The sequence below is a fragment of the Brachypodium distachyon genome, chromosome 1 (assembly GCF_000005505.3).
Source record: "Brachypodium distachyon strain Bd21 chromosome 1, Brachypodium_distachyon_v3.0, whole genome shotgun sequence".
Taxonomy (NCBI): Eukaryota; Viridiplantae; Streptophyta; class Magnoliopsida; order Poales; family Poaceae; genus Brachypodium; species Brachypodium distachyon.
Window position 1 is genome coordinate 31,900,699 of NC_016131.3, and position 27,629 is coordinate 31,928,327.

The following is a 27,629-nucleotide window of genomic DNA, read 5'->3' on the forward strand; positions in this document are numbered from 1 at the left end:
GCAATTACTGGATTGATTGATCGACAGAGGACACGAGAGGACGGCCGGCGGGACGACAAAACAGAATGATGCGCGCCCCGGATCTCGGCAGGGCCGGGACTGTACATTCGGCCCGCATGTTTGTTTCTCAGAATCCATTGTTTGCATTGCACAGCGTTATGTATGTATGTATGTATGCATGCATGCATGCATGCATGCATGCATGCATGCGTCCGGCCATGGCATGTCGGGTAAGTACGTCTCGCGCGCCGGCGGGCTCGGCGATAGTGTAATGCAATTCCTGCCTGCGCGCGTCCTTGTATACTGTGGGTGAGCAGTGGCCGGGCAAAGGCGTTTGGTTGATTTGATTACGTTAAGTTCCCAGCAGCTAGCTGGGTCCGTCGACGGCAGGCATGCAGGGACGCCGTGAGAAGGGCCGGGGGTATATGTACGTTGGCTTCTGATTGCCATCATGGAACGATGGGCCGGGAACACCGGCCGGAACAGTGCGGTTTTATGGAGAGAGTGCATGCATGTGTACCTGCCCTTCAATCGATAGACGGAGCATTTTACGTGTGGATCCCATGCATTCACTGCAAAGCTGCGGAGTTCGATTAGTACGAACATCTCGTGTGATAACATTTTCCAGATGGTTTCTTTACTTGGTGGCCTGGTTGTTGGTTGTTCCTCTTTTTTTTTTTTGAAAGAGGGGGTCGGGGTGTTTTAGTGTGGACCAGAAATGCGCGCCCTACACTCCAACTGTTCCCAATTTTTGTGTATGTTAGTTAGAGCCGGGCCGGGCGGGCCGGGGTGTGCAGAATTTCTCTAGGGAGGAGGAACAGTGAAACTCAGGCGGTGCAGCGAACTGGACCAAAGACATTAACGACGGTCAGAGAGGATCTAACCTTTTTGCGAGACTTTTATGTGGAATCTATATATATTTCCGTGGCAGCACAGGTGATCGATTTACTTTTAATTTAGTCGAACAGGAATGATGGACGAAAAACTTGAATCAAACGCGCCTCATTGATTTAGATGCTGGCGACAAGAGAAGCGTTGACGGTCTTACGCTCTTACGCAACCGCGTTACGTGTTTTTTTTTTTTGGAGAGAATCGCAACCGCGTTACGTACCCCCTCCTCTTGCTCACGACCTGGGATGGTTGGACCTGGCCCATATTAAGCTTCCTATTATCTTTCCCCTACAGTCCCTCCCCTCCTATTGGGCCGGCCATTTAACCTAATGGCATCCATATACGCACGTTGAGCCGGTCCCCGGACTCTTGGGCCCAGAACGGTCGCCCTAGCTGTTCTGCTCCTGGGCCGGGCCTGTCTAAAGTAATCCAACTCGTGCAAATATTCAAACACAACAAGCATCACTCATGAACAACGTTGTGGGCTATTTGGTGGGCAAGAAGGAAGGCTATTCATGAGAATAAGCACCAAAGTCCTCTCTTGACCTTTTGCTTTCATCCAAAAATTTCTGGAGGATTTATCTCTCGCTTATGATGTGATGTCGGATGAGCCGAGGCCACTCATGGACACTCGTCGGGCTGCTCCTAGAGGTACTAATCGCTGGCTCCCTCCGCCGCCTGGACTTTGCAAAATTAATGTTGATGCGGGAGTGGCACGCTCAGGCGCCGGTGGAGCGTTTGCTGCTATCTGCAGGGATGAGGCCGGCTGCTATTTGGGTGCTTCTGCTATTACTATCCCTGAGATGACTGACCCTCCTACGCTTGAGGCAATGGCCTGCAACGAGGGACTATCCTTGGCAATGGACCTGAATATTTCTAGATTTTGTGTTGCTTCAGATTGCCTAGCAGTGGTGAAGAGCCTTTTGGCAAACGAGTTTGGTCATTATTCTGTTATCACGAAGGAGATTGGGGTAAGGAAGGAGCTTTTTGAGGAAGTAGTTTTTAAGCATGAGAATAGGTATTTTAATTTTGATGCTCATAATTTAGCTAAAGCGGCTTCACCGCTATCTTTTGGCCGTCGTGTTTGGCTTTTAGATGTTCCAGATATTGCTTGTATTCCTCTACGGGCAAGAGTTGAATAAAGTTGGTTTACCCCCTCAAAAAAAAAACAAGCATCACTCATTGTTCTTAAAAAAAACTTCACTCATATACCGTCTTAGATCACACGTTCTTACCGCTGACCTAGCCACAAGCAGGCAGCATCACTCATATTTCTCAAAAAAAAAAGATCACTCTTTCTAAAAAAAACATCACTCGTTATTCTCAAGAAAAAAAACTTCACTCATATACCGTCTCAAATCACACGTTCCTAGTTTTGTTGAGTACCTTGGTTGTTTTATTCTCAAGAAAAAAAATCACTCATACACCTACAATTTTGTCAACAAATACGTGAAAAATCATCAAGATACGAACGATGAATCAAGAAAATTTACTTCGGAGGACTATAAAGCTTTTAGTTTTGTTGAGTACCTTCGTTGTTTTGTGTTTATCGATTTGTTGTACTACTTGTTTTATAAATCGATAAAGCTAGATCGTTGTTCTAAAAAAAAAAGCTACAAGCGGGCTTTTATACGTCGCCTTTCCACAGAATGCGTGAACATCGCAACAAAATTACAACAGACAGAAATTGGTGAACGTGCTGGAAGCAACAGAATATGGGGAAAGAAAATCAAGCGGCGCATGCGAGCGCCTCGCTGCATCCCTTGGCGGTGACCTTTGCGTTGGTGCAGACGGCCATGGTCTTGTTGTTCGTGCCGCTGTATTCGACCTTGACGTCGAACATCTGGACGCCGCTGCAGGGCTGCTTGTCGGAGCAGAGCAGGCTGACGGCCTCGGGCGTGGAGGAGGTGCCGGTGATGTTCCGGAACGTGACATCCTTGACGGTGACCTTGGCGGAGTTAGGCTTGGGAGGGCAGATCTTGTTGGGGCAGTACTTCTGGTCGATGATGATGGGGTACCCGACGTCCATCATCTTGATGTTCTCGTAGGTGAGCTTGGACGCCACCAGCGGCGACTTTGCGTCCTCATACGACTTGATCCGGACGCCGTTGGTGGACTTGTTGAGCACGCAGTTCTTGACGGTGATGTCGGTCACGTCCTTCTCGTCCTTGTACCGGCCCAGGCTGCCCACGCTGATGCCGTGGCCCGGCCCGCAGTTGACGCCGCTGATGTTGACGCCGCTGGTGCCGGGGCCGATGGAGATGCAGTCGTCGCCGGTGCCGATCTTGGTGTCGGTGATGGTGATGTTGGAGGCGTCGCCCATGTGGATGCCGTCCGTGTTGGGGCTGTCCCCCGGCGAGGTGATGGTCACGTCCTTCACCGTGATGCCCCTGCATTCGTAGATGTTCAAATGGAAGAACTTGGAGTTGAGCAGAGTGATGCCTTCGATCAGCGTGTTGTTGCAGAAGTCAAGCACCAACGTCTGCATTTTGCATTGCATACGAGTTGATCATGCATCATTACGTACAGCTAGTAATCCTAATGAAATGCAGATATATATATAGTACTATGTACGTTGGGCAAGATCTTGCAGTTGTAGTTCTTGGCGCAGCTGTTCTTGCCCCATACGGCGGGGCCCTGGCCGTCGAGCTTGCCCTTGCCGGTGATGACGAGGTTCTTGACGCGCATGATCTCGATCCAGTTAGCCTTGTACTTTGCCAGATCGTTGGAGCCCAGCAGGTTGCCGTCCACCTGGATGGTGATGTCGCCCGTGCACGGCCCCGTGAAGTTGAGAGGTCCGGTCAGGAAGTCGCCCTTGGGAATCAGGATCGTCTGCTTCCCGGTGCCCCCGCACGCCGACGCCCATGCCTCCTCCACCGCCTGCATCCCAAATTCCCAATACCCATCGCATTGCATCGGAACAGATGATAATCTCGATCATCGGGAGGAAGACCCTTCATGAATTAATTACCTTGGTGCTGTCCGTCTTGCCGTCCCCGGTCGCGCCGAGCTTGACGATGTCGAGGGTCGCGCCAGGCCCGGACGCCGCCGCCGCCGATCCAGCGGCCTCCTTCTCTGCCGCTTTAGCGTACGCCGCGCTCACAACCATCAGAAGGAAGAAGGCTCTGATCGCATCGTTCCTGAACGCCATTTTTGCTGTGCAAACTCAATCCTCTCGATCGTTGCAAGGCGAGGGAGAGCTTGAATGGATGAAGCTTATATATCGCGGTATAGGGGGGCAACTGTTTGCTATGTTAAGGCATGCTGTCCTTCGATTTCCATTTTTAGGAGTTCGACCAAAAGTCACATTGTCCTGTCCTCTAGTTCTTTTATATGGTTATTTCTTTCCCTGTGACATTGTTGAACTATTATCTTTACACTGCAAAAAGTGCATTTTTGTTCATTTGTGATAACAGTTGCATCATGGATAATACGATGATTATGCTTGACTCGTGTCTTCCGCAACTTGTCAACTTGCCGACCTTTGCAGATGTCCTAACATATACAATTGAGTTGGCAAACATATTAAGGGGAAAGTATATTTTTGTCCCAATGATCGCGGAAGTATAATCTTGGTCTCGATTTATAATACAGTAAATTCATCCATTGCCACTTTGATTTGGTCCATTGCTCCAAACAACATTTTGTCCCTGTAAAAATGGCAACCCATTCAAAACGATTTTTTTAAGGACTATAAGTTTTTTGGAACAAAGGAAGGAAAATTTTAGGACAGACGATAAATATTTCAGTAAAGTTACTGTTTTTTAAAAGAATTTAAGAAATGCATAAAAATTATAAACATTATAAGAAATGAATTAAAATTAGAAACATTTTGATGCCTGTCATTTGTATTACTTTTTTATTTTCATTTTTTCTTGAATATTGCAGTCTTTTTAAAAATCATCATGTAATGTTCCCATCACTTTTACTCTTTTATTTAGGTTTCTATTTGATTGTTCATTTTAAAATATATTTTTTAGTTTCTCAAAAAACCCGTCTTTGATTTTTATTTTTATTTTCAAAAATATAAGTATGTCACTTCCAAATTTCTCTTCAGTTCACTTGAGTTGTTTTAAAACTAAAGTTCAATTTTCACTATTTCTATGACTTCTTATACATCTTTCCCCGGATTGGGCGACCACATGTGCAAAATTGTTGCCATGTCATCTTTGAGATCGATTTTGGTTGAGAACACATTGGTTAGATGGTTAGGATGGTACCCACCATTGATCATACCTCATGTTTGATGCGTTGTGTGTGTCGTTCAAGACGGATTATCCTTTCAATGCTAGACACATACTCAACACACTGCTCTGGTGTTGGACTCTCTCAACCAAATTTAAAATTTGGCAATGGTTGAGGGGTTAAACACATTTTTTTCCCTTTCTTCCTATTTCTCTGACTTTTTTTTCTCTGATTGGGCCATCACAAGTGCAAAATTGTCGTTAAGATTGCTCGCCTTTTGTAGGACAAAGAACAAAATCTACACAACTACTCATCTCTCTTGTGTTGGATTCTGTCGACAAAAATTAAACTTAGACAATAGTTGAGGGACTGAAGACATACTTTTTCAGTTTTTTCCCCATACGACGGCGAGAGCTAAAATCATGACAGTTGTCACAAAACTGCGCGTTTGCAAAACCACGTATACAAAACTATTAAACTAGATGATGCCCCGCACGTTGTCCCGGAAATTTTTAGTTAACATACGTGAGCCCATGTTGTTGAAAGAAATTCTTAGTTAACATACATGAGTAAAAAGTAGCAACAAAAGAGTATTCATTGAAAACATATAATGTAATTGTATGATAGATTATACAGTCTTCACTTGATGGAAATAGCTTGATAGAAAGTAACATGCATGCATGTGCAAAAATTATGAGTTTTTCACTAAATAGATGTGTGAACAAATTAATGATGTGATGATGCGGCATGCTTGCATGTTGAGAGAAATCAAGTAGTGGGTTTTCCTACTTATATATAGAAGATTCAACGCCTAATTTGGCATGCACATCTCAGACAAAGATGTGTCTTGAAGAGAGGTGAACCCTCTTAAAAAAACATCATCGACGTGGCAAAGAACAGTGCGGATGGACCGCAACCAGGCACCGGATGCTCGCAGGAGGTTCAATTCCTACGCGCGCTGACCATGCAGCTTAAAGAGGAGTAGTACGCGAGACAATGCAGCGACGAAGCATGGATCGAAAACCGGGGCTCATGGCAAGAGCAGGACAGCAGCCTAACAAACAAACACTATACTAGTAATGCAGTTCCAAGAATGCGTTATGGAGGAGGTGAACACTATACTGAGCAGCATAACAGAATGCCCAGGTGGCCGCCTTTGCGCTTTGCGCCTGGGTCAGTTGCCTGCACGATTATAAAAATGGCGAGACATGCAAATGCTCTGGTCGTGACGGCTGATGAGTAGGAGTAGGAGAGCAGGCATGGCGTTTCCCCTGGTTGCTCTGCTTTTCCTGGTCACGGCTAGGTGGTGCCTGGAGGTCGCTCATGCCGGCCGCCAGGTGTTCGACGTCACCGACTTCGGCGCGGTCGCCGACGGACAGACGGATGACTCCAAGGTAAAATCAAATTGGTCATTTGTTGGTCACACCAGGAATTTACATATTATCTGCAACTTCAGATTTAAAAAGGTTCGGTCACGTTTATCTCGGTCGACCGGCACAGACGAGGAGTGATTTCTCAATCTCATTGATCATGTACAGTACAAGTAGAGAGCAAATTAAGGATCATACAAAATCTTTCCCGTGTTCAATTCCCCATCGTCACCGATTCCAACAGATGCCTGTTTTCTAGTCCTACAATCTGATCCGATGGACAGCCGTTTTCATATACAGGAGGGAGGCACGAGCGTGCCGCCGGCGACCCCACCGGCGACGTTGGCGCACCGCGACTCGGTGGCGACGCCTCGCTTGACGTACCTGAGGTCGATGTCCCTGAGCTCCAGCCCGTGGCACGGGCTCGCGCCGCTGCAGGACAGCTTGACGGCGACCTGCGTGGCCGACACGCCCCTGATGTTCTTGAACTTGACGTCGCTTATCTTCACCACGGACGGCAGCAGCGCCTGAACATATACATGCAGGCAGACCGTTTGATGTTCTGTCTACTTGGATCGGATGGGACGAGAAGATGAAAAGTTGTTCTGTTGTGCTGACCGATTCATGGCGGCAGGAGCTGGAGCTGTAGGGGCAGTACTCCTGGTCGATGATGATGGGGTTGCGGACCTTCCTCATGACGATGTCCTCGAAGACGAGCCCGGACACGCCGGCCGCCGGCCGGAGCCCGCCGCGCCACGTCTTGATGCGCACCCCGTTGGCGGTGCCGGCCAGGGTGCAGTTGGAGACGCGCAGCCCGCGCACGTCCTCCTCGCCGGGGTGCCTGCCGAGGCTCCCCACGCTGATGCCGTGGCCCGGGCCGCACGACACCCCGGACACGGTGATGTCGGCGCTCCCGGGGCCGACGGAGACGCAGTCGTCCCCCGTGGCGACGGCCGTGTCGGTGATGCGCACGTTGGAGGAGCCCTGGATGTGGACGCCGTCCGTGTTGGGGCTGTCCCGCGGCGCCCGGATGGTGACCCGGTGGATTGCCACGTCCTGGCTCCCGATGATGATCACGTGGAAGAACTTGCTGTCCAGCGACGTCACCTCCGTGATGGTCACGTTCCTCACCCGCCCCAGCTTTATCGACTGCAAGCACAGCACAGCAGAAGCAGAGTCCCCATGGATTCATTCAAGAAGTGCCGACCAAGCCCAAGCACGCAGCTGAAGAAACACTGATGAGAGAGAGAGGCTTGGTTACCACGGGGAGGGGCGTGCAGTCGGGCTTCCTGGGGCAGTCGTTGAGGTGCCAGGACGAGGCGCCGCGGCCGTCGAAGGTGCCGCCGCCCGTGACGAGCAGCCCGTCGATGCCGGCGAAGTTGACCCACTCGTGGCTGCCCCGGAACGCCGCCAGGTCGTCCGGCGCGCGGAGGACGCCGGCGAGGCGCAGCTCCATGTACCCCTTGCACGGGCCGCGGAACACCACCGGGTGGAGCCGGTACTCGCCCTTGGGCACCACCACGGCCGGCCTCCCCGGCGCCGCGCAGGCCTTCATCCATGCCCGTAGAAACGCCTGCACAGAAGCAATCCACTTTATTAAACTAACATTCGCCAGTAAATTCCTGGTGTGACCAACAAATGACCAATTTGATTTTACCTTGGAGTCATCCGTCTGTCCGTCGGCGACCGCGCCGAAGTCGGTGACGTCGAACACCTGGCGGCCGGCATGAGCGACCTCCAGGCACCACCTAGCCGTGACCAGGAAAAGCAGAGCAACCAGGGGAAACGCCATGCCTGCTCTCCTACTCCTACTCATCAGCCGTCACGACCAGAGCATTTGCATGTCTCGCCATTTTTATAATCGTGCAGGCAACTGACCCAGGCGCAAAGCGCAAAGGCGGCCACCTGGGCATTCTGTTATGCTGCTCAGTATAGTGTTCACCTCCTCCATAACGCATTCTTGGAACTGCATTACTAGTATAGTGTTTGTTTGTTAGGCTGCTGTCCTGCTCTTGCCATGAGCCCCGGTTTTCGATCCATGCTTCGTCGCTGCATTGTCTCGCGTACTACTCCTCTTTAAGCTGCATGGTCAGCGCGCGTAGGAATTGAACCTCCTGCGAGCATCCGGTGCCTGGTTGCGGTCCATCCGCACTGTTCTTTGCCACGTCGATGATGTTTTTTTAAGAGGGTTCACCTCTCTTCAAGACACATCTTTGTCTGAGATGTGCATGCCAAATTAGGCGTTGAATCTTCTATATATAAGTAGGAAAACCCACTACTTGATTTCTCTCAACATGCAAGCATGCCGCATCATCACATCATTAATTTGTTCACACATCTATTTAGTGAAAAACTCATAATTTTTGCACATGCATGCATGTTACTTTCTATCAAGCTATTTCCATCAAGTGAAGACTGTATAATCTATCATACAATTACATTATATGTTTTCAATGAATACTCTTTTGTTGCTACTTTTTACTCATGTATGTTAACTAAGAATTTCTTTCAACAACATGGGCTCACGTATGTTAACTAAAAATTTCCGGGACAACGTGCGGGGCATCATCTAGTTTAATAGTTTTGTATACGTGGTTTTGCAAACGCGCAGTTTTGTGACAACTGTCATGATTTTAGCTCTCGCCGTCGTATGGGGAAAAAACTGAAAAAGTATGTCTTCAGTCCCTCAACTATTGTCTAAGTTTAATTTTTGTCGACAGAATCCAACACAAGAGAGATGAGTAGTTGTGTAGATTTTGTTCTTTGTCCTACAAAAGGCGAGCAATCTTAACGACAATTTTGCACTTGTGATGGCCCAATCAGAGAAAAAAAAGTCAGAGAAATAGGAAGAAAGGGAAAAAAATGTGTTTAACCCCTCAACCATTGCCAAATTTTAAATTTGGTTGAGAGAGTCCAACACCAGAGCAGTGTGTTGAGTATGTGTCTAGCATTGAAAGGATAATCCGTCTTGAACGACACACACAACGCATCAAACATGAGGTATGATCAATGGTGGGTACCATCCTAACCATCTAACCAATGTGTTCTCAACCAAAATCGATCTCAAAGATGACATGGCAACAATTTTGCACATGTGGTCGCCCAATCCGGGGAAAGATGTATAAGAAGTCATAGAAATAGTGAAAATTGAACTTTAGTTTTAAAACAACTCAAGTGAACTGAAGAGAAATTTGGAAGTGACATACTTATATTTTTGAAAATAAAAATAAAAATCAAAGACGGGTTTTTTGAGAAACTAAAAAATATATTTTAAAATGAACAATCAAATAGAAACCTAAATAAAAGAGTAAAAGTGATGGGAACATTACATGATGATTTTTAAAAAGACTGCAATATTCAAGAAAAAATGAAAATAAAAAAGTAATACAAATGACAGGCATCAAAATGTTTCTAATTTTAATTCATTTCTTATAATGTTTATAATTTTTATGCATTTCTTAAATTCTTTTAAAAAACAGTAACTTTACTGAAATATTTATCGTCTGTCCTAAAATTTTCCTTCCTTTGTTCCAAAAAACTTATAGTCCTTAAAAAAATCGTTTTGAATGGGTTGCCATTTTTACAGGGACAAAATGTTGTTTGGAGCAATGGACCAAATCAAAGTGGCAATGGATGAATTTACTGTATTATAAATCGAGACCAAGATTATACTTCCGCGATCATTGGGACAAAAATATACTTTCCCCTTAATATGTTTGCCAACTCAATTGTATATGTTAGGACATCTGCAAAGGTCGGCAAGTTGACAAGTTGCGGAAGACACGAGTCAAGCATAATCATCGTATTATCCATGATGCAACTGTTATCACAAATGAACAAAAATGCACTTTTTGCAGTGTAAAGATAATAGTTCAACAATGTCACAGGGAAAGAAATAACCATATAAAAGAACTAGAGGACAGGACAATGTGACTTTTGGTCGAACTCCTAAAAATGGAAATCGAAGGACAGCATGCCTTAACATAGCAAACAGTTGCCCCCCTATACCGCGATATATAAGCTTCATCCATTCAAGCTCTCCCTCGCCTTGCAACGATCGAGAGGATTGAGTTTGCACAGCAAAAATGGCGTTCAGGAACGATGCGATCAGAGCCTTCTTCCTTCTGATGGTTGTGAGCGCGGCGTACGCTAAAGCGGCAGAGAAGGAGGCCGCTGGATCGGCGGCGGCGGCGTCCGGGCCTGGCGCGACCCTCGACATCGTCAAGCTCGGCGCGACCGGGGACGGCAAGACGGACAGCACCAAGGTAATTAATTCATGAAGGGTCTTCCTCCCGATGATCGAGATTATCATCTGTTCCGATGCAATGCGATGGGTATTGGGAATTTGGGATGCAGGCGGTGGAGGAGGCATGGGCGTCGGCGTGCGGGGGCACCGGGAAGCAGACGATCCTGATTCCCAAGGGCGACTTCCTGACCGGACCTCTCAACTTCACGGGGCCGTGCACGGGCGACATCACCATCCAGGTGGACGGCAACCTGCTGGGCTCCAACGATCTGGCAAAGTACAAGGCTAACTGGATCGAGATCATGCGCGTCAAGAACCTCGTCATCACCGGCAAGGGCAAGCTCGACGGCCAGGGCCCCGCCGTATGGGGCAAGAACAGCTGCGCCAAGAACTACAACTGCAAGATCTTGCCCAACGTACATAGTACTATATATATATCTGCATTTCATTAGGATTACTAGCTGTACGTAATGATGCATGATCAACTCGTATGCAATGCAAAATGCAGACGTTGGTGCTTGACTTCTGCAACAACACGCTGATCGAAGGCATCACTCTGCTCAACTCCAAGTTCTTCCATTTGAACATCTACGAATGCAGGGGCATCACGGTGAAGGACGTGACCATCACCTCGCCGGGGGACAGCCCCAACACGGACGGCATCCACATGGGCGACGCCTCCAACATCACCATCACCGACACCAAGATCGGCACCGGCGACGACTGCATCTCCATCGGCCCCGGCACCAGCGGCGTCAACATCAGCGGCGTCAACTGCGGGCCGGGCCACGGCATCAGCGTGGGCAGCCTGGGCCGGTACAAGGACGAGAAGGACGTGACCGACATCACCGTCAAGAACTGCGTGCTCAACAAGTCCACCAACGGCGTCCGGATCAAGTCGTATGAGGACGCAAAGTCGCCGCTGGTGGCGTCCAAGCTCACCTACGAGAACATCAAGATGATGGACGTCGGGTACCCCATCATCATCGACCAGAAGTACTGCCCCAACAAGATCTGCCCTCCCAAGCCTAACTCCGCCAAGGTCACCGTCAAGGATGTCACGTTCCGGAACATCACCGGCACCTCCTCCACGCCCGAGGCCGTCAGCCTGCTCTGCTCCGACAAGCAGCCCTGCAGCGGCGTCCAGATGTTCGACGTCAAGGTCGAATACAGCGGCACGAACAACAAGACCATGGCCGTCTGCACCAACGCAAAGGTCACCGCCAAGGGATGCAGCGAGGCGCTCGCATGCGCCGCTTGATTCTTCTACCGTCGCTCGGTCGTCTTACCTCCATCCCACTGATAACAAAACTGCAGGTGCATCCTGGAGATCGTTGTTTCTATCTCGATCTGACGGTATGCCATAGACGACATAAATAATGGATGTGTCATGGAGGATGTGAAGTGCCGGGTTTTTGCCTGATATCTGGACAAGTTCTTTTAAGGTAGATATACATAAGTTTTTTTTTTACTCAGAGATATGCATAAGTTTATGCAAAAAGTTTTGTAATTTTTCCTAAAATGGTGTTTCTGTTGTTCAGTTGTTAACAAAAGATAGTGGGACTCTATGCGGAAATTTACCCAACACCTTGACCCAGCGACCAGACAAATAATTGGTTATACAAGTAGGAAATGATAAATTGAACTGCCATAAAAACTGCTCACTGACTCGCATACACCCCTTTCCAAGTACACCCTTAAAGCAATGTTACTGTCCCAAATTAGCCCTTCCCCATTTGTGAGCGGGATGTACGTTCGTTCTTATATGTTGTTGTATCTAGAGACAAAATATCCGTGCCATGCAACTATATGATACTTGTACACGAGTTCTTAAGTTCTTGCCAGATTTTTTTTTCAAAAAGGAGAGGAAAAAATCCGGCCTCTACAATCATCGATGCAAACAACTTCATATAACCAGGTGAGTCTCCACGCGTTGCCGCGGAAAATTTTATATGCACATCTGGATATAATTTTGAAAACAAATGATAATAATATGATTTAATGTAAAAGAAATATGAATATTTTAGGACAAAACGACTTTATCATAAATAACACCTATGCAACAAAACAATAGGTGTAATTTTGATGTGCATGAACATCAACAATTTCGAAGAAACCGAAAAGTGAAGCTTCATCAACCCGAATATTTGCATATCTTAGAAAAGTTGTTTGATGAAATATTATTATATGCAACGTGAAGATGAAAAATCCTAAGTATCAAAATATTAAATTCAAATGGACAACCAAAATGAATTCCTAGTGTGCTACAACACATGATGTGGATGGTGGTGTGGAGATTCTTGAATATGCATGATGTGGATGATGATGTGGACACCTTGTATGTGAAGTTTGCAAACATTAATTGCAATTAGTGGGGATCAGCATGAACATCAACAATTTCGAAGAAACCGAAAAGTGAAGCTTCATTAACCTGAATATTTGCATATCTTAGAAAAGTTGTTTGATGAAATATTATTATATGCAACGTGAAGATGAAAAATCCTAAGTATCAAAATATTAAATTTGAATGAACCACCAAAATGGATTCCTAATGTGCTACAACACATGATGTGGATGGTGATGTGAAGACTTTGAATGCCAATGATGTGGATGATGATGTGGTCATCTTGTATGTGAAACTTGTAAATATTAATTGCAATTAGTGGGTATCAACTTTATAGATTATATAGATTAGAATCTCCACAACGTACAAAACATCCACACATATAACATCAAGGATAGGAAAAACAAGATGGATCATCCATCCTGAATTATAAGCTCGGTGCGCCACCCAAACCTACTAAAGAACTTCTGTGCTACCCAAATTCCATAGATTTCTTTGCCGCTGTCTAAAGCCGTAGGGACCAAGTACAGAGCTAGTGCCGCCCGAAAGACAACCAGCAACAAATTTGAAACTTTCTTCTTGTTAAAACCAAACCATTGCTGCAATTTCATACAGACCAACATATCACACAAGTCCTGACAAGGATAAATGATTTAAGATTTCAGCGGATATCTGAACAAGTTTTTTAAAGCTAGATATACATATGTTTTTCTTTTGACCAAGGGACATACATATATGTTTATGTAACATGTTTTGCAAAAAAAAATCCTAAAAGGGTGTTTGTGTTGTTCAGTTTTCAAAAGATAGTGGAACTCAACCAGGATTGCCTCATCGCGCCGGTATTGTCGGCCAAGTTAACTCGAGATCCAATCGTCGCCCCATTTCCCCTGTCCATTACCGCCGCCACCCTCCTTCCCTGCGCGTGCAGCCTCCGCCCGCATCCGCCTCTGCCGGCCAAGATCCATGGACGGCCCGCCGCCACGCGCCGCCATGGACTCTGGATCGGCCGCCACCGCCATGGAGCATAAACGGCTGCCACCGCGTTGCCACCATGGAGTCACGAGTCACGACCTGCCTTGCCCTCCCCCTTTACTCATCCCGATCTGGACCAAGCCGACGAGGGTCTCTTCCACTTCCCCGCCACAAACATTGAGCCTGCAAGAATCGTTCTATTTTTTTTTTAGAATCACGACATGAAGATATCATGCGTTCTCTGTTTTTTATGTAGCCGTCGCCAGCATGGCCACGAGCGGGACAAAGCTGATAGAAGATCTCAAATATATGTTGTTTACTACAATGGGTTTTAGAATGGAGGTGCAGCGGTGCACGTCAGATTTGTCCAATGATTCGTTTCCCTTTGTAGTCTTTTTTATGGATGAGGAATAGTTATTCTATTTCGCTTGTTGCACGGATTGTAACAGTTATGGTTGACATTTCACTTCCACTGCTGATTAGGGATAAATGTTGACATTGTCTATTCATAATGTATTCATGTGTTCATAATGACGTACTCCTATTTATTTATAATGACGTATTATTATAGTTTAGTCGTATGTCTTCATGTGTTCATAATGACATATTATTATAATATCAGAAGAACAGGTATGTCTTGTCTTCATGTGCTCATGATGACATATTATTATATTTTAGTCGTATTTTGTTTTCCGTTGCAACGCACGGGCACTCAACTAGTGTGTTAATGAAATGGCGAAACACGGACCAACGACGCAAGAGGTTTAATTAAGTTGAAGTGATTAGAGGTTTTCGTCTTTCATGTGAGTATTTATTTGAAGTCGTTCAATGGTTAGCACTTAAAGTACATAGAATGATCCTTGTTTTTTCTAGCAAACCAGACTGTGTATTCCTGAAAAAAATGATAGTAAGTATTTACTCTGTTTCATGATTCTTGACGCAGTTTTGTCACGTTTTGATGTGCATGTTCGCTCATTTTTTTTTAAACTTGGATCAAGAATAATGGAAGGGAGGGAGTAATAAATCTCCACTACTTATAAAGGCACCAGCATATTCTTTTCTAAATCCCCCCACAAAACGTACACCAACCCTTTCCACCTAATAGTTTACCAACAATTAGTCCCACAAACCAGCTGTAACAACTGCTAATTCTTTTTCTGGGGTGCCTTTAGCTATTAATTTACATCCGACTGCTCTGCCATCCTGAAGTCCCCGATCCTGATCCGCGCGTACCTCTCCATCCATTCTTCTTCGGTTCTTCCTCACGCGCCTGTCGTTCCCTCTCGCGGCCTCCTGTGCCTGCCGCCGCTTCTCGCTACCTCGCCCCGGCCGCCGCCGCCCTCCCACTACACGAACGCCGGTGCCTCCGCCCGCCAAGATCCACGGACGGTCTTCCGCTGCATCGCTCCAGTTGGAGATCCCACACCTCGCCCTACCACAAAGCAACACCCCGCCACCAAACTCCGCCCCCACCTCCCTCATCCCCCCCCCCCCCCATCAACGCCTCCTCTCTACAGAACCAGCATGTCTTCCCTGACTCGCACAGGCTACCGATCCATCCCTGCACCGTCCCCTTGATCCCCTCAATCCCAGTTCTTATCAGCGCAAGGTAAATTGCTTCTCCATCTGGATACTACCCAATTGTTCTTCTTAATTTAATCATCTGGGTACAAATCGATCTGGATGGCCATGGCAAATTGGTTGAAACATGTGCTATGTTTTCCTTCCATTATCTTTTGCTGATTTAATTATCTTGGTACCGTACGTTGTAGTCATTGATCTGGATGGGTATGATTAATGTTTATATGGCAATTTATACTAAATTATTCACTGTATTTTTATCCTACAAAAGCAAGACTTTATTTTCTCTTGGGTGTGATGTGAGGATTATTAGAAATTGAGTCTATTTTAACCCAAACAAAGCATCAACAAAGTCCTTATTTATTTTCTAATTTGGTGCTGACTTTGTTTTTGTTACCCTCTTGCATGGCCTTCCACTAGCTTATGGCAAGGAAAAATAATAATGGTTCTATCCAGCAATGCCATTACAAATGCTTATATATCAAATTTACTCTGTTTTCCCTAGAACTATCATTTTCTACTCCCTCCGTCCAACAAAAGATATCTCAAGTTTGTCAAAATTTAGATGTATCTAGACATGACTTAGTATATAGATGCATTCAAATTTGGTCAAAGTTGAGACATCCTTTGTTGGACGGATGGAGTATCATTTTTGCGCCACAGATGACCCGCCGTCGTTGCGGACGTGCTCCGAGCCGCCGCTGACCCACCATCACTAACAACGTGCCCGAAGCTACCATCGTCGAATCGCTCATTTTCATCGCAAGAGATGATCTCCGCTTCACGTTTTTCCTGTGTGGACTGCATGGCTGATGAGCTGTTTTTGTGCTGAAGAAATTCAATTAGCTCGGCTGTAGCATTGTGAAATTATGGGTTAATATTGCTATGTATCTGCCGCAGAGTTTTTTATTTTTGCTTGATGAGGTGATAGCTGAGTAGCTGACCTGTATACTTGTTTTTTATCCTGGAAATCAATCCATACAAAATGTTTCTGGAACTCATGTTGTCAAGTACTATATTGTTGGTGTTTAGAGTTGTTGTAAAATGCTCCTGGTTCACATGGCATATTTCTTTGCAGGAATATGGACGGGTTACGCAAGGGATGATAAATGGTTGGTGTTAGTGTAGTGTACTCACATAAATGGTTTTGAGATTTGGATTTCTAATATCTGAAAATATCTCTATACTAGGATGTGTTATGGTAATAGTGGCTTGGGAATTCCAAATGCTTGTCGTTGTTTCCCATCCTGAGTCAAGTAGGGCAGACTATTTATTTTAAAAATGTGGTCCTACTTGTACAATCGTAATTTGAGCGGAGCGTAATTCATAGTTTGGGTTCATGATATGCAACTCTTTTTTGGAAATTCTATTGTGAACCTTAATTCATGCATCCTTATTATTTGATGATTTTGAATATTTTTTGTTTGATTCGACTTCAGTGTATTAGGATGCATGTTTTTTTTAGGTCATCATGGTTCAGGTTTGATAATTTTATGAACAAATTTGGAGGCCCAACTTTAGCATTTTGGCTTAAAAATAGGATTAAAATTGTACAACGACGAGTTCATCATATAAAAATGGTAAAATGGCAATAGGCGTGCAACGCAAGCTCACTAGTAATAAATAAACCGGTGTAAATCTCAATCGAAACGATAGCGCGAAGCTAGCGCGGTTCGCTCACAGTCACAGGCTAACAGCCCACTAGCGTGCGTTGCGGCCAAGGCGGCATCGCGCGCGCCCGTCGTGTTTCCGGGAGGCAAAGTGGTGCGCGCGCGAGCCCGAACGGGGGAGCGGCAGACTAGGGACTAGCGAGCCCTGTCGCGTACGTGCTCTACACCGCGCAGCACGAGGACCCCGGCCCGCGCGTACGTGTGCATGTATGTGTGCACGGTGCACCAGCGTTCTCCCGATCGAGTTGATCTCCCCTAAAAAACTGAGTGAAATCTCCCGATACCGATCTGATCGTAGCGACGTGTTGCCTCTGGGAACGGCATATCTCCGGCCTCCCTGTCAAGTTCCGTGAGCTGCCATGTATGAGACAGAGACTCGAATTCGATGAGACCTCACCTGCCACGGAAGCTGGAGGCATTCATGCATTGTATAATCCAAACTAAACTGTCGATCGATCCAAGTCTGCAAGATGATATTTTTTTAAATGCGGGGGTCGATCCAAGAAGATGATCGTCTCGTAAATCGATCCTGGCTAGCTAGCTGCTGCTACTTCGTCCTTGTTGCTTTTGCTTCCCATGCAGCTCTATATAAGCCCCCTGACCCTGGCACACGAAAGCCATCCAAGCTACACCTACAAGCTACTCCTATACCTCTCACTCACAAGTCACGAGTGGTAAGCGATCAAGACGTTGGCTGGTTGGCAGTGCTTCCTCCTGCAACCGCGATGGCAGCGGCACAGGTTTGAATCGCTAGCTTGCATCTAGAGCAATCCATCGGTTCTTAATGTTTTGCTCCAAATCGTAGTTGTCACTTTGGTTTCTGTCTTTTCCACGGAAGGTTCAGCAAGTGATCGCAGCACCGGCGCTGCACGACAAAACAGGCATGAAGGAGGAAGACGCGAACCGTGAGATGATCCCAGCTGACACCCCCTGCACCGAGGTGGAAGAAGAACAAGCTCATCATGTGGAGGTGAGCAACAATGGTGGCTCCACGGACGAGGGAGATGTCCCCGCCATGGGCACGGACGATCAGGACCAGGGCATAGTGAAGGAACTTGAAGCCAAGCTCTCCACCGAGCATTGCCCCGTGGAAGCGGAAGCGAAGGAGCCCAAGGAAGATCGACGACTCCGTTCGGGGAAGAAGGCAGAGAAAGCGGCCGCGAAGGGGGCGGTAGTCCCAGTCGACTTTGAGACTGACGATGATGAGGTGGCTGCTACAGGGGTGGCGAATAAGACCGAGAAAGTGGCCGCCAAGGGGGCGGTCGTCCCCGTCGACTTTGAGAATAACGATGACGAGGTAGCTGTTGCGGCGGTGGTGGGGAAGAAGACCGAGAAAACGGCGGTCAAGGGGGCGGTTGTCCCCGTCGACAATGAGGTTTTCACGCCGGCAAACCAGGCGCCGGCGATAGCTCCTATTGCTCTTGATCAGGAGGTTGTTGCAAGAAGCGACTGAAGGGGGTCAGGCCCCACAAGATGTGTGCGAGAAGAAGGCTCGCGGAGAGTAAGGGATCTGAACATCGGGTGTGATTGATGACTCGATGATCAATAGTTCCAGTGTTAGTGGGATATTTCTTACGGCGGTTGTTGTTGTTGTTGTTGTTGTTGTTGCATTATCCTTAATCGTAATAATAGGCCAAGTCAATTAGGGTGCCATAAACCCATAAGGTTGCTAGGTTGCTAATTTCGTCAAGTTAAGGTGGTAACCGAAGCAATCAGGTGGAGTCAATCTTTGTATTTGATGTCTTAGTATCGTGTGGTGTACTACTTATAATAAAATTGTGTTTCATGTATCTGATAATTCTATTTTGTACTGTATAACTTTGTTTTGTTTTGCCAAGCTTTCCACCATTACCAATTGGCGTCGAACCCAAGGATGATTGTTGTAAATTTTGACGGCGAGTAATACTAGTTTCTTTTCCTTCTGATGTTTGGGGCTTTGTCGTCTCTCCCTTATTTCAAAAACAAAATTGAAAGTCCAAAATGTTTGAAGTAAATTTAAACAAAAAAAGGCAATTGTATGGTACTCCGTACCAAACTACCAATCCATGCGTCGAAAGGACAACCAAGAAAGGAGCATCACAGTTTCAAAAATTCAGAAACAAAATAAAGAGGCAGAGGCATCACCATTACATCTGGACCATCGGATTGCAAATCGAACGGTTGGGACGAAATGGACGACACAGTACTGGCTAACTGCGACTGCCTATTGGGTCCTGCCTCGGCCGTCCGCAACACATTCCTGATTCCTCCGCGCTTCCGCGGTGACATCGCGCCACTCCCCGGCGGCGCTCCCATGGCACGATGCCCCCACCGAGGATCACCTCGTCCGCGCCCCACCACGAGGTCCTCCGTCTCCTCGAATCCCAGCAACTCCCCGCCGCGGCGCGCCTCGCGGCCGCACACCCCTCGTCCCCCGTCTCCCTCGCCGCCGTCCTCCTCCGCCACCCGTCACCCCGCCTCGGGTACTGCCTGCACGCCCGCGCCGCGCGCGCGGGACTCCTCGCCGACCGCTACGTCGCCAACGCCCTCCTCGCCTTCTACGTCCGCCTCCCACGGCACCTCCCGTACGCGCTCAGGGCGTTCGACGACCTGCCTCACCGCGATGTCGTCGCGCACTCCTCCATACTGGCCGCCTTCCTCCGCGCGGGTCTTCCCCGACGCGCCCTCCAGTCCCTCAGGTCCATGCTCGCCGGCGCTGACGGCGTCTTTCCTAATGCCCACGCGCTCTCCGCCGCAGTTAAGGCCTGCGCTGTGCTCCGTGACCGTAATGTGGGCGCCTGCGTCCACGGGGTCATCCTTGTCCGGGGATACGCCGACGACGATATCGTGCTGAGCGCGCTGGTGGACATGTATGGCCATACGGCTTCTCCAGGTGACGCACGGAAGGCGTTTGAGGAAATGTGCACTCCCGACGGGATATGCTACACATCGTTGATATCAGCGTTTGTGCGGAATGATTGGTTTGAGGAGGCTGTGAGGTGGTTCCGGACTATGGTGACGAGGAATGGGGTTGAGCCAGATGGCTGCACGTTTGGTTCAATGATGACAGCGCTGGGGAACTTGAGGAGGGCGAGGCAGGGTAGTGAGGCGCATGCACAGGTAGTGACTCGTGGTCTGTGTGGGAGTGTGATCGTGGAGAGCAGCACACTGGACATGTATGCCAAGTGCGGGATGATGTTGGAGGCACGCAGAGTGTTTGACGAGATGCAGGTCAGAAATGCAGTTTCATGGTCCGCGTTGCTTGGAGGATATTGCCAGAATGCAGAGTACGAGAAGGTTCTTGTGCTGTTCCGGCAGATGGATAAGGAATACGATGACTCATATAGCTTGGGGACTGTTCTGAGGGCATGTGCTGGTCTATCTTCTGTGAAGCCAGGAAAAGAGATCCATTGCCGGTTTCTGAGGAATGGAGGCTGGAGAGATGTGGTTGTCGAGTCTGCACTTGTAGACCTATATGCAAAATGTGGTGCTGTAGACTATGCATGTAGAGTTTTTGAAGCGAGTAGTGTTCGTAACACAATTACTTGGAATGCCATGATTGGCGGCTTCGCTCAGAATGGCCATGCTGAGCGAGCTATCAATCTGTTCAATCAGATGGTCAGGGAAGGAGCCAGGCCTGACTACATCAGTTTCATTGGTGTTCTTTTTGCATGTAGTCACAATGGAATGGTTGAGCAAGGAAGGAACTACTTCAACTCTATGAGCAAGGACTATGGGATTGCCCCTGGAATCGAACACTACAATTGCATTGTTGATCTTCTGAGCAGAGTAGAACTTCTGGAAGAGGCTGAAGATCTGATAAACAAGTCACCCTTTAGCAATGATTCGTCTTTGTGGGCAGCAATCCTTGGTGCTTCTGCCACACAGTCTAACCCAGATGTAGCAGAAAGGGTTGCCAAGAAAATGATGGAGTTGGAGCCTCAGTACCACTTGAGCTACATTCTTCTTGAAAATGTGTACAGAACAGTTGGACGGTGGGAGGATGCTTCAGAGATAAGGAGGTTGATGAAATCAAGAAAGGTGAAAAAGGACCCTGGAATGAGCTGGATTGATGTAAACAGAAATAAAATACATATGTGCAATGACATGGATACATATGATGACAGTTGATAACATTTTTCTGATTCTGCTTTTGTTGGTGATTCTGGGCTCTGATTAATGCTCATGAGTCATTTCTGAACTACCCTGGAGTTTGAGATAAATGCTAGCATGCATTGTTCTGAAACGACTCTAATTTTATGAGCGTGTTACTGGAAATTGACACCACTGACATGTTGCAAAGTTCAATTCATTGATTGATAGAGATCATGAATAATCTGCTGAGCGAAGATGTTTTTATCCCTTGTAGCATATCATTATGTGGATTCAAGGAGACTTGTTAGACATGGCAGGCCAAGACGGCATGACCTGACCCACTATGGAGACAATAGTGCGACTGCAAGGCCTGTCCACAATTATTGGCTTCTGTGCTGCAAGGGCGGGTAAGTTCTTTCTGTAGTTGGCCTGGCAAGTGCATTATGTAATTTTCCCCTCATTTCTTGCAACCTTTTGATATAACACAAGTATTCATAGATAAGTTTGTTTTAGTGACAGTAATGAGAAAGAACAGTTACTACTAACCAGTGCTTCCTGTTATTTATTCTAGAGTCCTTTCATGGGGCTGAAATGGCAATAGAACATTAACATCTATTCATAACACTAAGGATCGTATTGTCTACCACTGCCATTTCAACTCTCTTCCATGGGACAAAGATAATATGTAGGTTTGGCCTTAAACTATGATATCAATTGAAGTGTATAGCCATAAACTAATGCATGTCCAAGATTGACGTGTCCTTATTTCGTGATTTCCACAAGTCAGGATTATTTGAGCATACTAATATTTTGCATCCTTTGATCAACACTTGTTAGATTCAGATAGTGCCTGTTACTCATGGAGTAGCTGAATTCATTGCTAGGATTTTAGAAATTCTCTCAACTATGGTTCAATGTTTCACTCATAGGATTTTTCTTCTTCTTTTGCTTAAATATCTACATGTAGAAGGTCCTCTAGCATATGCATAATACAAGGTTGACCTGATCACATCCACTGCTGATGAGGAGCTTATACTCTGTATATTGATAAAAGATGTTGCTCTTGGCATCTCTTACCCCACATACACAACTAACTAGTCACCACACTCTCCTCTTTCTGGCGAGCTCCTGCACCTCCTCCCAGAGCCCTCCCTTGACAACACTAGTGAGCCCAAGCACGGGAGGACTGCAGGCAGCTACACGCCACAGCCCAGCGCGTACTTCATCACGCAACTGCTCGTGCTCCCATGCACAGAATCCGTCAAAGAACCGGAAGTCGCGCATGTCGGCGACCCCACGCTTAACTAACTCTGCCGCGGACCCCACACTCTCTTGCATACCATAGTGCAGGCCTGGCATGACCTCCTCAAACAGCCCTGTCCGACCCACGACATCGTTGGCAGCTTCCCGTGGTCCCAGCAGGAAGAAGCACTCCTCCAGTGGCCCGCCAAAGAAGAGCGGACGCCCCGAGAACACGCCAGCTATATCGGTCTCCGCAGTTATTGACTGTGCCTCCTTGATGGACATGAGCGATGGCCTGTTCAGGATCACGCCCATGTCAGCGGACAGGAGGAGGATCACCGTGCGCTCGAAGATGTGTGATCCGTCCAGCTTCTTTGTCGCGATCAAGAGACACCCCTTCTCTGGCTCGACCAGTGGATGTGCCCACTTGTCAGCGATCTTCGCTGGCCCTGGCTTTGCCGCTGTAACCGCTGCAGCTGCTGGGTTGACGCTGTTCGAGTACTGCTCTTTCAAAATGAGCTGTGCTCGGAACGAGCGCCAGTCAGCATCGATAGTCGGCGCTGCTCCGTCCTCGGATGACCGCGCGTTGTAGCTGCAGCCTGGAGGCAAGTGAAAAAACGTTGTATCTAATTAATACTGTCTGAGCAGGCAGCAAGGGAAAAACCTCCACGGGGATAGCAGGAGATCGATCAACTCACAAGTGATAGAGGAGCTCGCGCGTCTGTTGTTAAAGAGCAGGTGAAGGCTGGGCTTCGCAATGCCGGCTGGCGACGGGAGAGCCATGTTTGTGGGCGAAGCTTTGGAGGTCGGAAGCAAGAGTCTCCAGTATTTAGCTTCACCACGAACTTGGGAACAGGAGAGCTAGGATCACCGGCAGTGACAGGATGTAGGGAAGACCTGCAACTAAATAGGAAGAACGGATTGATGGAGCCGGAGCATCTGAACCACATATTATGAGGCCGCGGCCCGAAATGGATATAGCTCGTCTTTTACATGCTCTCATCTGGGCCAATGGCGACGCAAAATGGTGACGTGAGGCGCCCAAAAAACTTGTGGACCAGCCACAGTTTGTGGCCACGGCTTGGCTCGATAGGGTTGGGGGATAAGAACACTAAGAGCAGGGACTGTGCTGCTTGGAGTTTAGCATGGACTAGGCATTCTTGTAGTGGTGTACTATTCTTTGACGAGCCTTTGGAAGATGTATGTGGCTAGCCTGCTAGTGCTAGGAGAGGGGATTCCTTACCCTGATCAGCTGATTGCGATCCGTGTAATAATATCATAATAATAAATGATCAATGATTTTTTTTCTAGAATACACTAGGATGAGTGTATCATATATTGAAGAAGAAACCTGAGACGCAGTTACATGGCCAAGAGGCCAATTATTTACAACACAATTACTCACTAATGTTCCACACACCCACAGAATTATCTAAACGAAAGCGCTCATTTTTTAGAAGTCCGGCGGTGTACCAAGCAGCACCCTCTTGGTTTATAAGACAAAGAATCTCCCACGCGTGAGGACGACGGCCGTCAAAGACAACGGCATTCCTGTGCTTCCAGGTGCACCAGAGCACAAGTATGATACCGGTATCAACATCCTTCTGATCGATCCTCGGGACCTCGGCACCTTGCGGTTCGACCACCATTGCTGCAGATTATCATCAGCCAAAGAGGGGGTCCAGCCAGGAACGCCCCACCTGCCAAGAATGGAAACCCAAACCTGTCGTGTCACCACACAACGAAGAAGGAGATGGGAGATCCTCTCTGGTTCTTGATCACAAAGAGGACATCGAGCTCAGTGCAAAACTAGAACTAAACCTTACCTCTTTGATCAATGCTGTTGAGATCCCAAAACTGAAATCCAATTTTTTGGGTGGTGAAATCGACGTTTTGAAGGGTAACCTTACCTCTTTGATCAACGCTGTTGAGATCCCAAAACTGTAATGGCTAGCTACATGTCTACATCTAGTCCTGTGTTCTCCTGCTCATTTACAAGCATGCTGACTTCTTTTCCGCGTGGTTCCTCATCGGCAGGACTGGACTATGTGCTGGATTCTGCCATTGCCAGGAGTGCAGTAGGTGAGTACTGGACTGACTCTGATTTGTCGTTCTGAAATGGAAAATCGGTGATGTGCTATAGTGTTGGCGCCTTCGTCGTAGGATAGTGTTCTGCGCCGGGCTCCGGCCTCCGGATCTCCGACGTGAAGACCTACTCCAGTGTACTTGTGTGCTTGTCGATCGTGTGAGAGATCTGCAGGATGAGAGTGAGAGAGGGGAATATACCTGCACCCGGGAGCAAGCAAGGGCCAAGATTAGGTTGGATGAGGCAACTTAGCCATGTGAACATCCAGTAAAAATGAGAGAAAAGGTGCACGTCTAGAACCTTTATTTCCGGGCCCTTCTGACATTCTTTTCTCCTCAATACTTTTCTCATTTCCTTCAGAACGCTAAGCTCACTCGCTCGCGGCTGCTGCCTCCTGCCGACAGAATTCATGTCCCCGAACCACATGGGCACGAGTACAGCAGAAGCAGTACGGTTCGGCTGTTTCTGTACTCCCTTGTTAAATAGACTGACAGAGTCTGTTGGGGTAGCTGACCCAACGAAATTGCTGACGAAATTGGGCCAGCTCCGTCGTGACTCTTGAAGACTCCGTGGTCCGGATGCAGACTGACTGTGAGCATAGCAAATTTTGGAGCCGATTTCTTGCAGGTTCGAGCAGTAGCGAACAAGACGCCCAAGTCCAGCTCTAAAGCCTCCTCCCTTCCCTCCTCTGCGCGAACCCAAAAAGGAAGCCAACACATGGGGCCTAATCCCTCATCATCAAGCCGCGTGTGCTCCTCCGGATCCACCAATCAAATGCCAGCGCCTTTACACAAAGTTGCACCGCCAAAGCACATCGATCACCCAGAGCGAGAGCGCGAGGGAGGCGCTTTGCTTTGTTTTTGTTTCGGATGCCGTTTGCACTGTTGCTATAAGGGGAAACCGGCGTGGTGGCTGGCACGACCCGAGCAGGGGGATCACACGTACGGTGCTGTGGATCAGCAGCTACTGAGTGAATGAGTGAGTGAGGTGCTGTGAAACATCCTCTGCTCCGGTGGCCGGGTTAGCAATGGGCCTTGCCGGCGGCATTGTTCGGAGAGTCCTCTCCAAGAGCCCCTGCGGCTCATCGTCGTCGACCGGCCGCGGAGGCGTCCACACCGTGCGTGGCATACTTCACAGCTAGCGTGCAATTGTTTTGAAATGGATTTTGTAATGACATTTTGCATATGGACATTGTTTTGATTCGCAGGAACGGAGCTCGGGTGATCAAAGGAGGAGATCGTGGAGCTCCCTCAGGATGTACCTGTGCGGCGACGAGACCAGCGCCGCGGCCGCAGAGGGGGATGAGGACGACGACGACGACGAAGACCAAGACGGGACGGTCTCCGCCAGAAGCTTCGAGACGGCCTGCGCGACGACGATGACGACGCAGGATCAGGCTCAAGCTCCGGTGGCAGATCACCACGGCCACGTGAACGGCGATGTCCAACTTGGAGGGCAGGGAGCCATGGTGCTGCCCACGGAGCCTGCGGCCGGCGAAGAGGAAGCGGCGGCTACGCTGATCCAGTCCGCGTTCAGGGGACTCATGGTGCGTTCCCGATTCAAATGCCCGATCGAGCTTTCAAGATCAGGTCCACGCTCAGGCATATCCATTAATTGTTGATCGTAATGTCACTTGCGTTGCGTTGCAGGCGAGGAGGAGGCAATTGTTGCCGGAGCTGGAAGGGAGTTTGTCAGGACAGGACGGCTGCTGCGCCGAGGAGCCCTGCAAGAGCCCTGCATCGCCGTCGACCATGGCGGCATCGGTGGAGGTCCAGGTAGGCGAGTCCCTGAGCAACCTCCGGCTGAGCGACGCCGACGACGGCGCGTCGTTGTCGGCGCAGCACCGTGGGGGCGCAAGCCAGACCAAGTCGTCGCGGCCACAGGTGTTCAGAGCCAAGGTAAATGCAACGCAGCAATAACTTACAACACGGATGAGTTTGATTTGCTAATAATTGGGTGAATTTGCTGCTGCAGGAGGAGTGGGACGACAGCACGCTGAGCTCCAACATGCTGCGGATGCGGATCCAGAGCAAGATGGAGGCCACGACGCGGCGGGAACGAGCCCTCGCGTACGCCTTCTCGCAGCAGGTACGCACATCACAATATCATCACAGATCACATTGGTTACTGAGTTTGAGAGATACTAACTGACGGTCTTTTTGCGCTTCGGTGGCAAAGCTGAGGAGCTGCGGCGGCACCGGCGGCGTTGGGGGCACGAAGAAGCGGTCGTCGCGGTCGGAGCAGGGGGAGTTCAACGTGGGGTGGAGCTGGCTGGAGCGGTGGATGGCGACGCGGCAGGCCGAGCCCTGCCCCAGCGACGACGGCGCCAGCAGGAACGCGGCGGACGCCGGCTCGGTGGCCGGGCGGCGGGTGGTGGTCGTCAGGCGGCGGCCGCAGGGGCAGGGGCAGGGGGACGTGGCCGTGGAGGAGAAGGAGAGCTGCGGGTCCAACGACGTCTCCGCCGTCAGCTTCGACGGCTCCAGCGCCGGCGGCCGGAGCGGGCTGAGCTGCTACAGGCCAGGCAAGAACCGGCTCAGGGGCGCCCGGAACCTGCCGCGGCGGAAGGTTGCGGCGGCAGCCGAGCACCGGCTCAAAGAAAGATCGCACAAGGTAACAACAAAAATCTCTCGAATTTCCACCTTAATCAATCTCGTCTGCAATGTCCTGTGCTGATTCGAGAACTTGCCGTGATCAAGGTGAGCAAGAAGGCGCGGCAGAGAGAGGATCGCCAAGCCGAGGCAGACGAGGCAGACGATCCCCGTCAACCCCCAACGGATTACTGAAACTGGGACGAACAATGATGCAGATAGCTTCTTCAGTTCCGTCGGATTAACTTGTCATGCGATGATTTCTCTTTTCTTTTCGGTTGCTTGCTGCTAAAGTGTGTGATGTATGCTGAGTTGGTTCAGTAGCTGCTAAATAAAGTACGCAAATGACAACGGAAAATAAGCCTGACAGCAAGGAGAAA

The 27,629-nt window shown here is 48.4% G+C and overlaps 7 protein-coding genes and 1 long non-coding RNA gene across 10 annotated transcripts; 4 read left to right on the forward strand and 4 right to left on the reverse strand.

The window, feature by feature from the left end:
• Window positions 1-2,471: 2,471 nt before the first annotated feature.
• On the reverse strand, window positions 2,472-4,164 carry LOC100830804 (exopolygalacturonase). The gene is made up of 3 exons (XM_003563583.3): window positions 3,863-4,164; window positions 3,466-3,771; window positions 2,472-3,373 (listed from the first exon to the last, which is right to left on the reverse strand). The coding sequence occupies exons 1-3, from the start codon at window positions 4,040-4,042 to the stop codon at window positions 2,621-2,623; spliced, it is 1,239 nt and encodes a 412-aa protein (XP_003563631.1). The 5' UTR covers window positions 4,043-4,164; the 3' UTR covers window positions 2,472-2,620.
• A 2,415-nt stretch (window positions 4,165-6,579) lies between these two features.
• On the reverse strand, window positions 6,580-8,254 carry LOC100826296 (exopolygalacturonase). Its single transcript, XM_003560537.4, has 4 exons — window positions 8,104-8,254; window positions 7,708-8,019; window positions 7,065-7,595; window positions 6,580-6,973 (listed from the first exon to the last, which is right to left on the reverse strand). The coding sequence occupies exons 1-4, from the start codon at window positions 8,236-8,238 to the stop codon at window positions 6,737-6,739; spliced, it is 1,215 nt and encodes a 404-aa protein (XP_003560585.2). The 5' UTR covers window positions 8,239-8,254; the 3' UTR covers window positions 6,580-6,736.
• Window positions 8,255-10,409: 2,155 nt separating this feature from the next.
• LOC100831111 (exopolygalacturonase) lies at window positions 10,410-12,277 on the forward strand. The gene is made up of 3 exons (XM_003563584.3): window positions 10,410-10,711; window positions 10,803-11,108; window positions 11,201-12,277. Exons 1-3 carry the CDS (start codon window positions 10,532-10,534, stop codon window positions 11,951-11,953), a joined length of 1,239 nt encoding a protein of 412 aa, XP_003563632.1. The 5' UTR covers window positions 10,410-10,531; the 3' UTR covers window positions 11,954-12,277.
• A 5,585-nt stretch (window positions 12,278-17,862) lies between these two features.
• Window positions 17,863-19,057, forward strand: LOC100826608. Of its 2 annotated transcripts, none has more exons than XM_003560538.4 (2): window positions 17,863-17,999; window positions 18,098-19,057. In XM_003560538.4, the coding sequence occupies exons 1-2, from the start codon at window positions 17,985-17,987 to the stop codon at window positions 18,710-18,712; spliced, it is 630 nt and encodes a 209-aa protein (XP_003560586.1). In that variant the 5' UTR covers window positions 17,863-17,984; the 3' UTR covers window positions 18,713-19,057. The 2 variants fall into 2 exon arrangements, with proteins under 2 accessions (XP_003560586.1, XP_010227507.1); XM_010229205.3 differs by having other exon boundaries at window positions 18,104-19,057.
• Window positions 19,058-19,471: 414 nt separating this feature from the next.
• LOC100826922 (pentatricopeptide repeat-containing protein At1g03540) lies at window positions 19,472-23,888 on the forward strand. 2 transcript variants are annotated; one of them, XR_001405211.2, is made up of 3 exons: window positions 19,473-21,279; window positions 21,608-21,740; window positions 23,224-23,888. XR_001405211.2 is itself a non-coding variant. In XM_024457177.1 (2 exons), exons 1-2 carry the CDS (start codon window positions 19,561-19,563, stop codon window positions 21,668-21,670), a joined length of 1,782 nt encoding a protein of 593 aa, XP_024312945.1. In that variant the 5' UTR covers window positions 19,472-19,560; the 3' UTR covers window positions 21,671-21,739. The 2 variants fall into 2 exon arrangements, 1 of the variants encoding a protein (XP_024312945.1); XM_024457177.1 differs by lacking the exon at window positions 23,224-23,888 and having other exon boundaries at window positions 19,472-21,279; window positions 21,608-21,739.
• On the reverse strand, window positions 22,239-23,450 carry LOC104581515 (UPF0301 protein Cpha266_0885). The gene is made up of 2 exons (XM_010229208.3): window positions 23,274-23,450; window positions 22,239-23,174 (listed from the first exon to the last, which is right to left on the reverse strand). The coding sequence occupies exons 1-2, from the start codon at window positions 23,356-23,358 to the stop codon at window positions 22,432-22,434; spliced, it is 828 nt and encodes a 275-aa protein (XP_010227510.1). The 5' UTR covers window positions 23,359-23,450; the 3' UTR covers window positions 22,239-22,431.
• Window positions 23,889-24,138: 250 nt separating the features above from the next.
• Window positions 24,139-25,346, reverse strand: LOC112269840. The gene is made up of 3 exons (XR_002962015.1): window positions 24,962-25,346; window positions 24,402-24,861; window positions 24,139-24,275 (listed from the first exon to the last, which is right to left on the reverse strand). It is a non-coding gene; the product is annotated as an uncharacterized LOC112269840 (long non-coding RNA).
• A 187-nt stretch (window positions 25,347-25,533) lies between these two features.
• Window positions 25,534-27,622, forward strand: LOC104581514. The gene is made up of 6 exons (XM_010229207.3): window positions 25,534-25,778; window positions 25,869-26,207; window positions 26,311-26,559; window positions 26,636-26,749; window positions 26,840-27,271; window positions 27,358-27,622. The coding sequence occupies exons 1-6, from the start codon at window positions 25,689-25,691 to the stop codon at window positions 27,442-27,444; spliced, it is 1,311 nt and encodes a 436-aa protein (XP_010227509.1). The 5' UTR covers window positions 25,534-25,688; the 3' UTR covers window positions 27,445-27,622.
• The last annotated feature ends 7 nt before the right edge of the window (window positions 27,623-27,629 follow it).

Bases quoted from the DNA above. Each gene is read 5' to 3' on its own strand.
- LOC100830804 (XM_003563583.3), bottom strand. From the start codon at position 4,042: ATGGCGTTCAGGAACGATGCGATCAGAGCCTTCTTCCTTCTGATGGTT. The intron at 3,772-3,862 runs GTAATTAATTCA...TTTGGGATGCAG, and splicing joins GCAAGACGGACAGCACCAAG to GCGGTGGAGGAGGCATGGGC. The intron at 3,374-3,465 runs GTACATAGTACT...TGCAAAATGCAG, and splicing joins ACTGCAAGATCTTGCCCAAC to ACGTTGGTGCTTGACTTCTG.
- LOC100826296 (XM_003560537.4), bottom strand. From the start codon at position 8,238: ATGGCGTTTCCCCTGGTTGCTCTGCTTTTCCTGGTCACGGCTAGGTGG. The intron at 8,020-8,103 runs GTAAAATCAAAT...GCTTCTGTGCAG, and splicing joins GACAGACGGATGACTCCAAG to GCGTTTCTACGGGCATGGAT. The intron at 7,596-7,707 runs GTAACCAAGCCT...CTGTGCTTGCAG, and splicing joins ACTGCACGCCCCTCCCCGTG to TCGATAAAGCTGGGGCGGGT.
- LOC100831111 (XM_003563584.3), top strand. From the start codon at position 10,532: ATGGCGTTCAGGAACGATGCGATCAGAGCCTTCTTCCTTCTGATGGTT. The intron at 10,712-10,802 runs GTAATTAATTCA...TTTGGGATGCAG, and splicing joins GCAAGACGGACAGCACCAAG to GCGGTGGAGGAGGCATGGGC. The intron at 11,109-11,200 runs GTACATAGTACT...TGCAAAATGCAG, and splicing joins ACTGCAAGATCTTGCCCAAC to ACGTTGGTGCTTGACTTCTG.
- LOC100826922 (XM_024457177.1), top strand. From the start codon at position 19,561: ATGCCCCCACCGAGGATCACCTCGTCCGCGCCCCACCACGAGGTCCTC. The intron at 21,280-21,607 runs GTGAAAAAGGAC...TATCCCTTGTAG, and splicing joins GGTTGATGAAATCAAGAAAG to CATATCATTATGTGGATTCA.
- LOC104581515 (XM_010229208.3), bottom strand. From the start codon at position 23,358: ATGGCTCTCCCGTCGCCAGCCGGCATTGCGAAGCCCAGCCTTCACCTG. The intron at 23,175-23,273 runs GTGAGTTGATCG...ACTTGCCTCCAG, and splicing joins CGCGAGCTCCTCTATCACTT to GCTGCAGCTACAACGCGCGG.
- LOC104581514 (XM_010229207.3), top strand. From the start codon at position 25,689: ATGGGCCTTGCCGGCGGCATTGTTCGGAGAGTCCTCTCCAAGAGCCCC. The intron at 25,779-25,868 runs GTGCGTGGCATA...TTTGATTCGCAG, and splicing joins GCCGCGGAGGCGTCCACACC to GAACGGAGCTCGGGTGATCA. The intron at 26,750-26,839 runs GTACGCACATCA...TCGGTGGCAAAG, and splicing joins CGTACGCCTTCTCGCAGCAG to CTGAGGAGCTGCGGCGGCAC.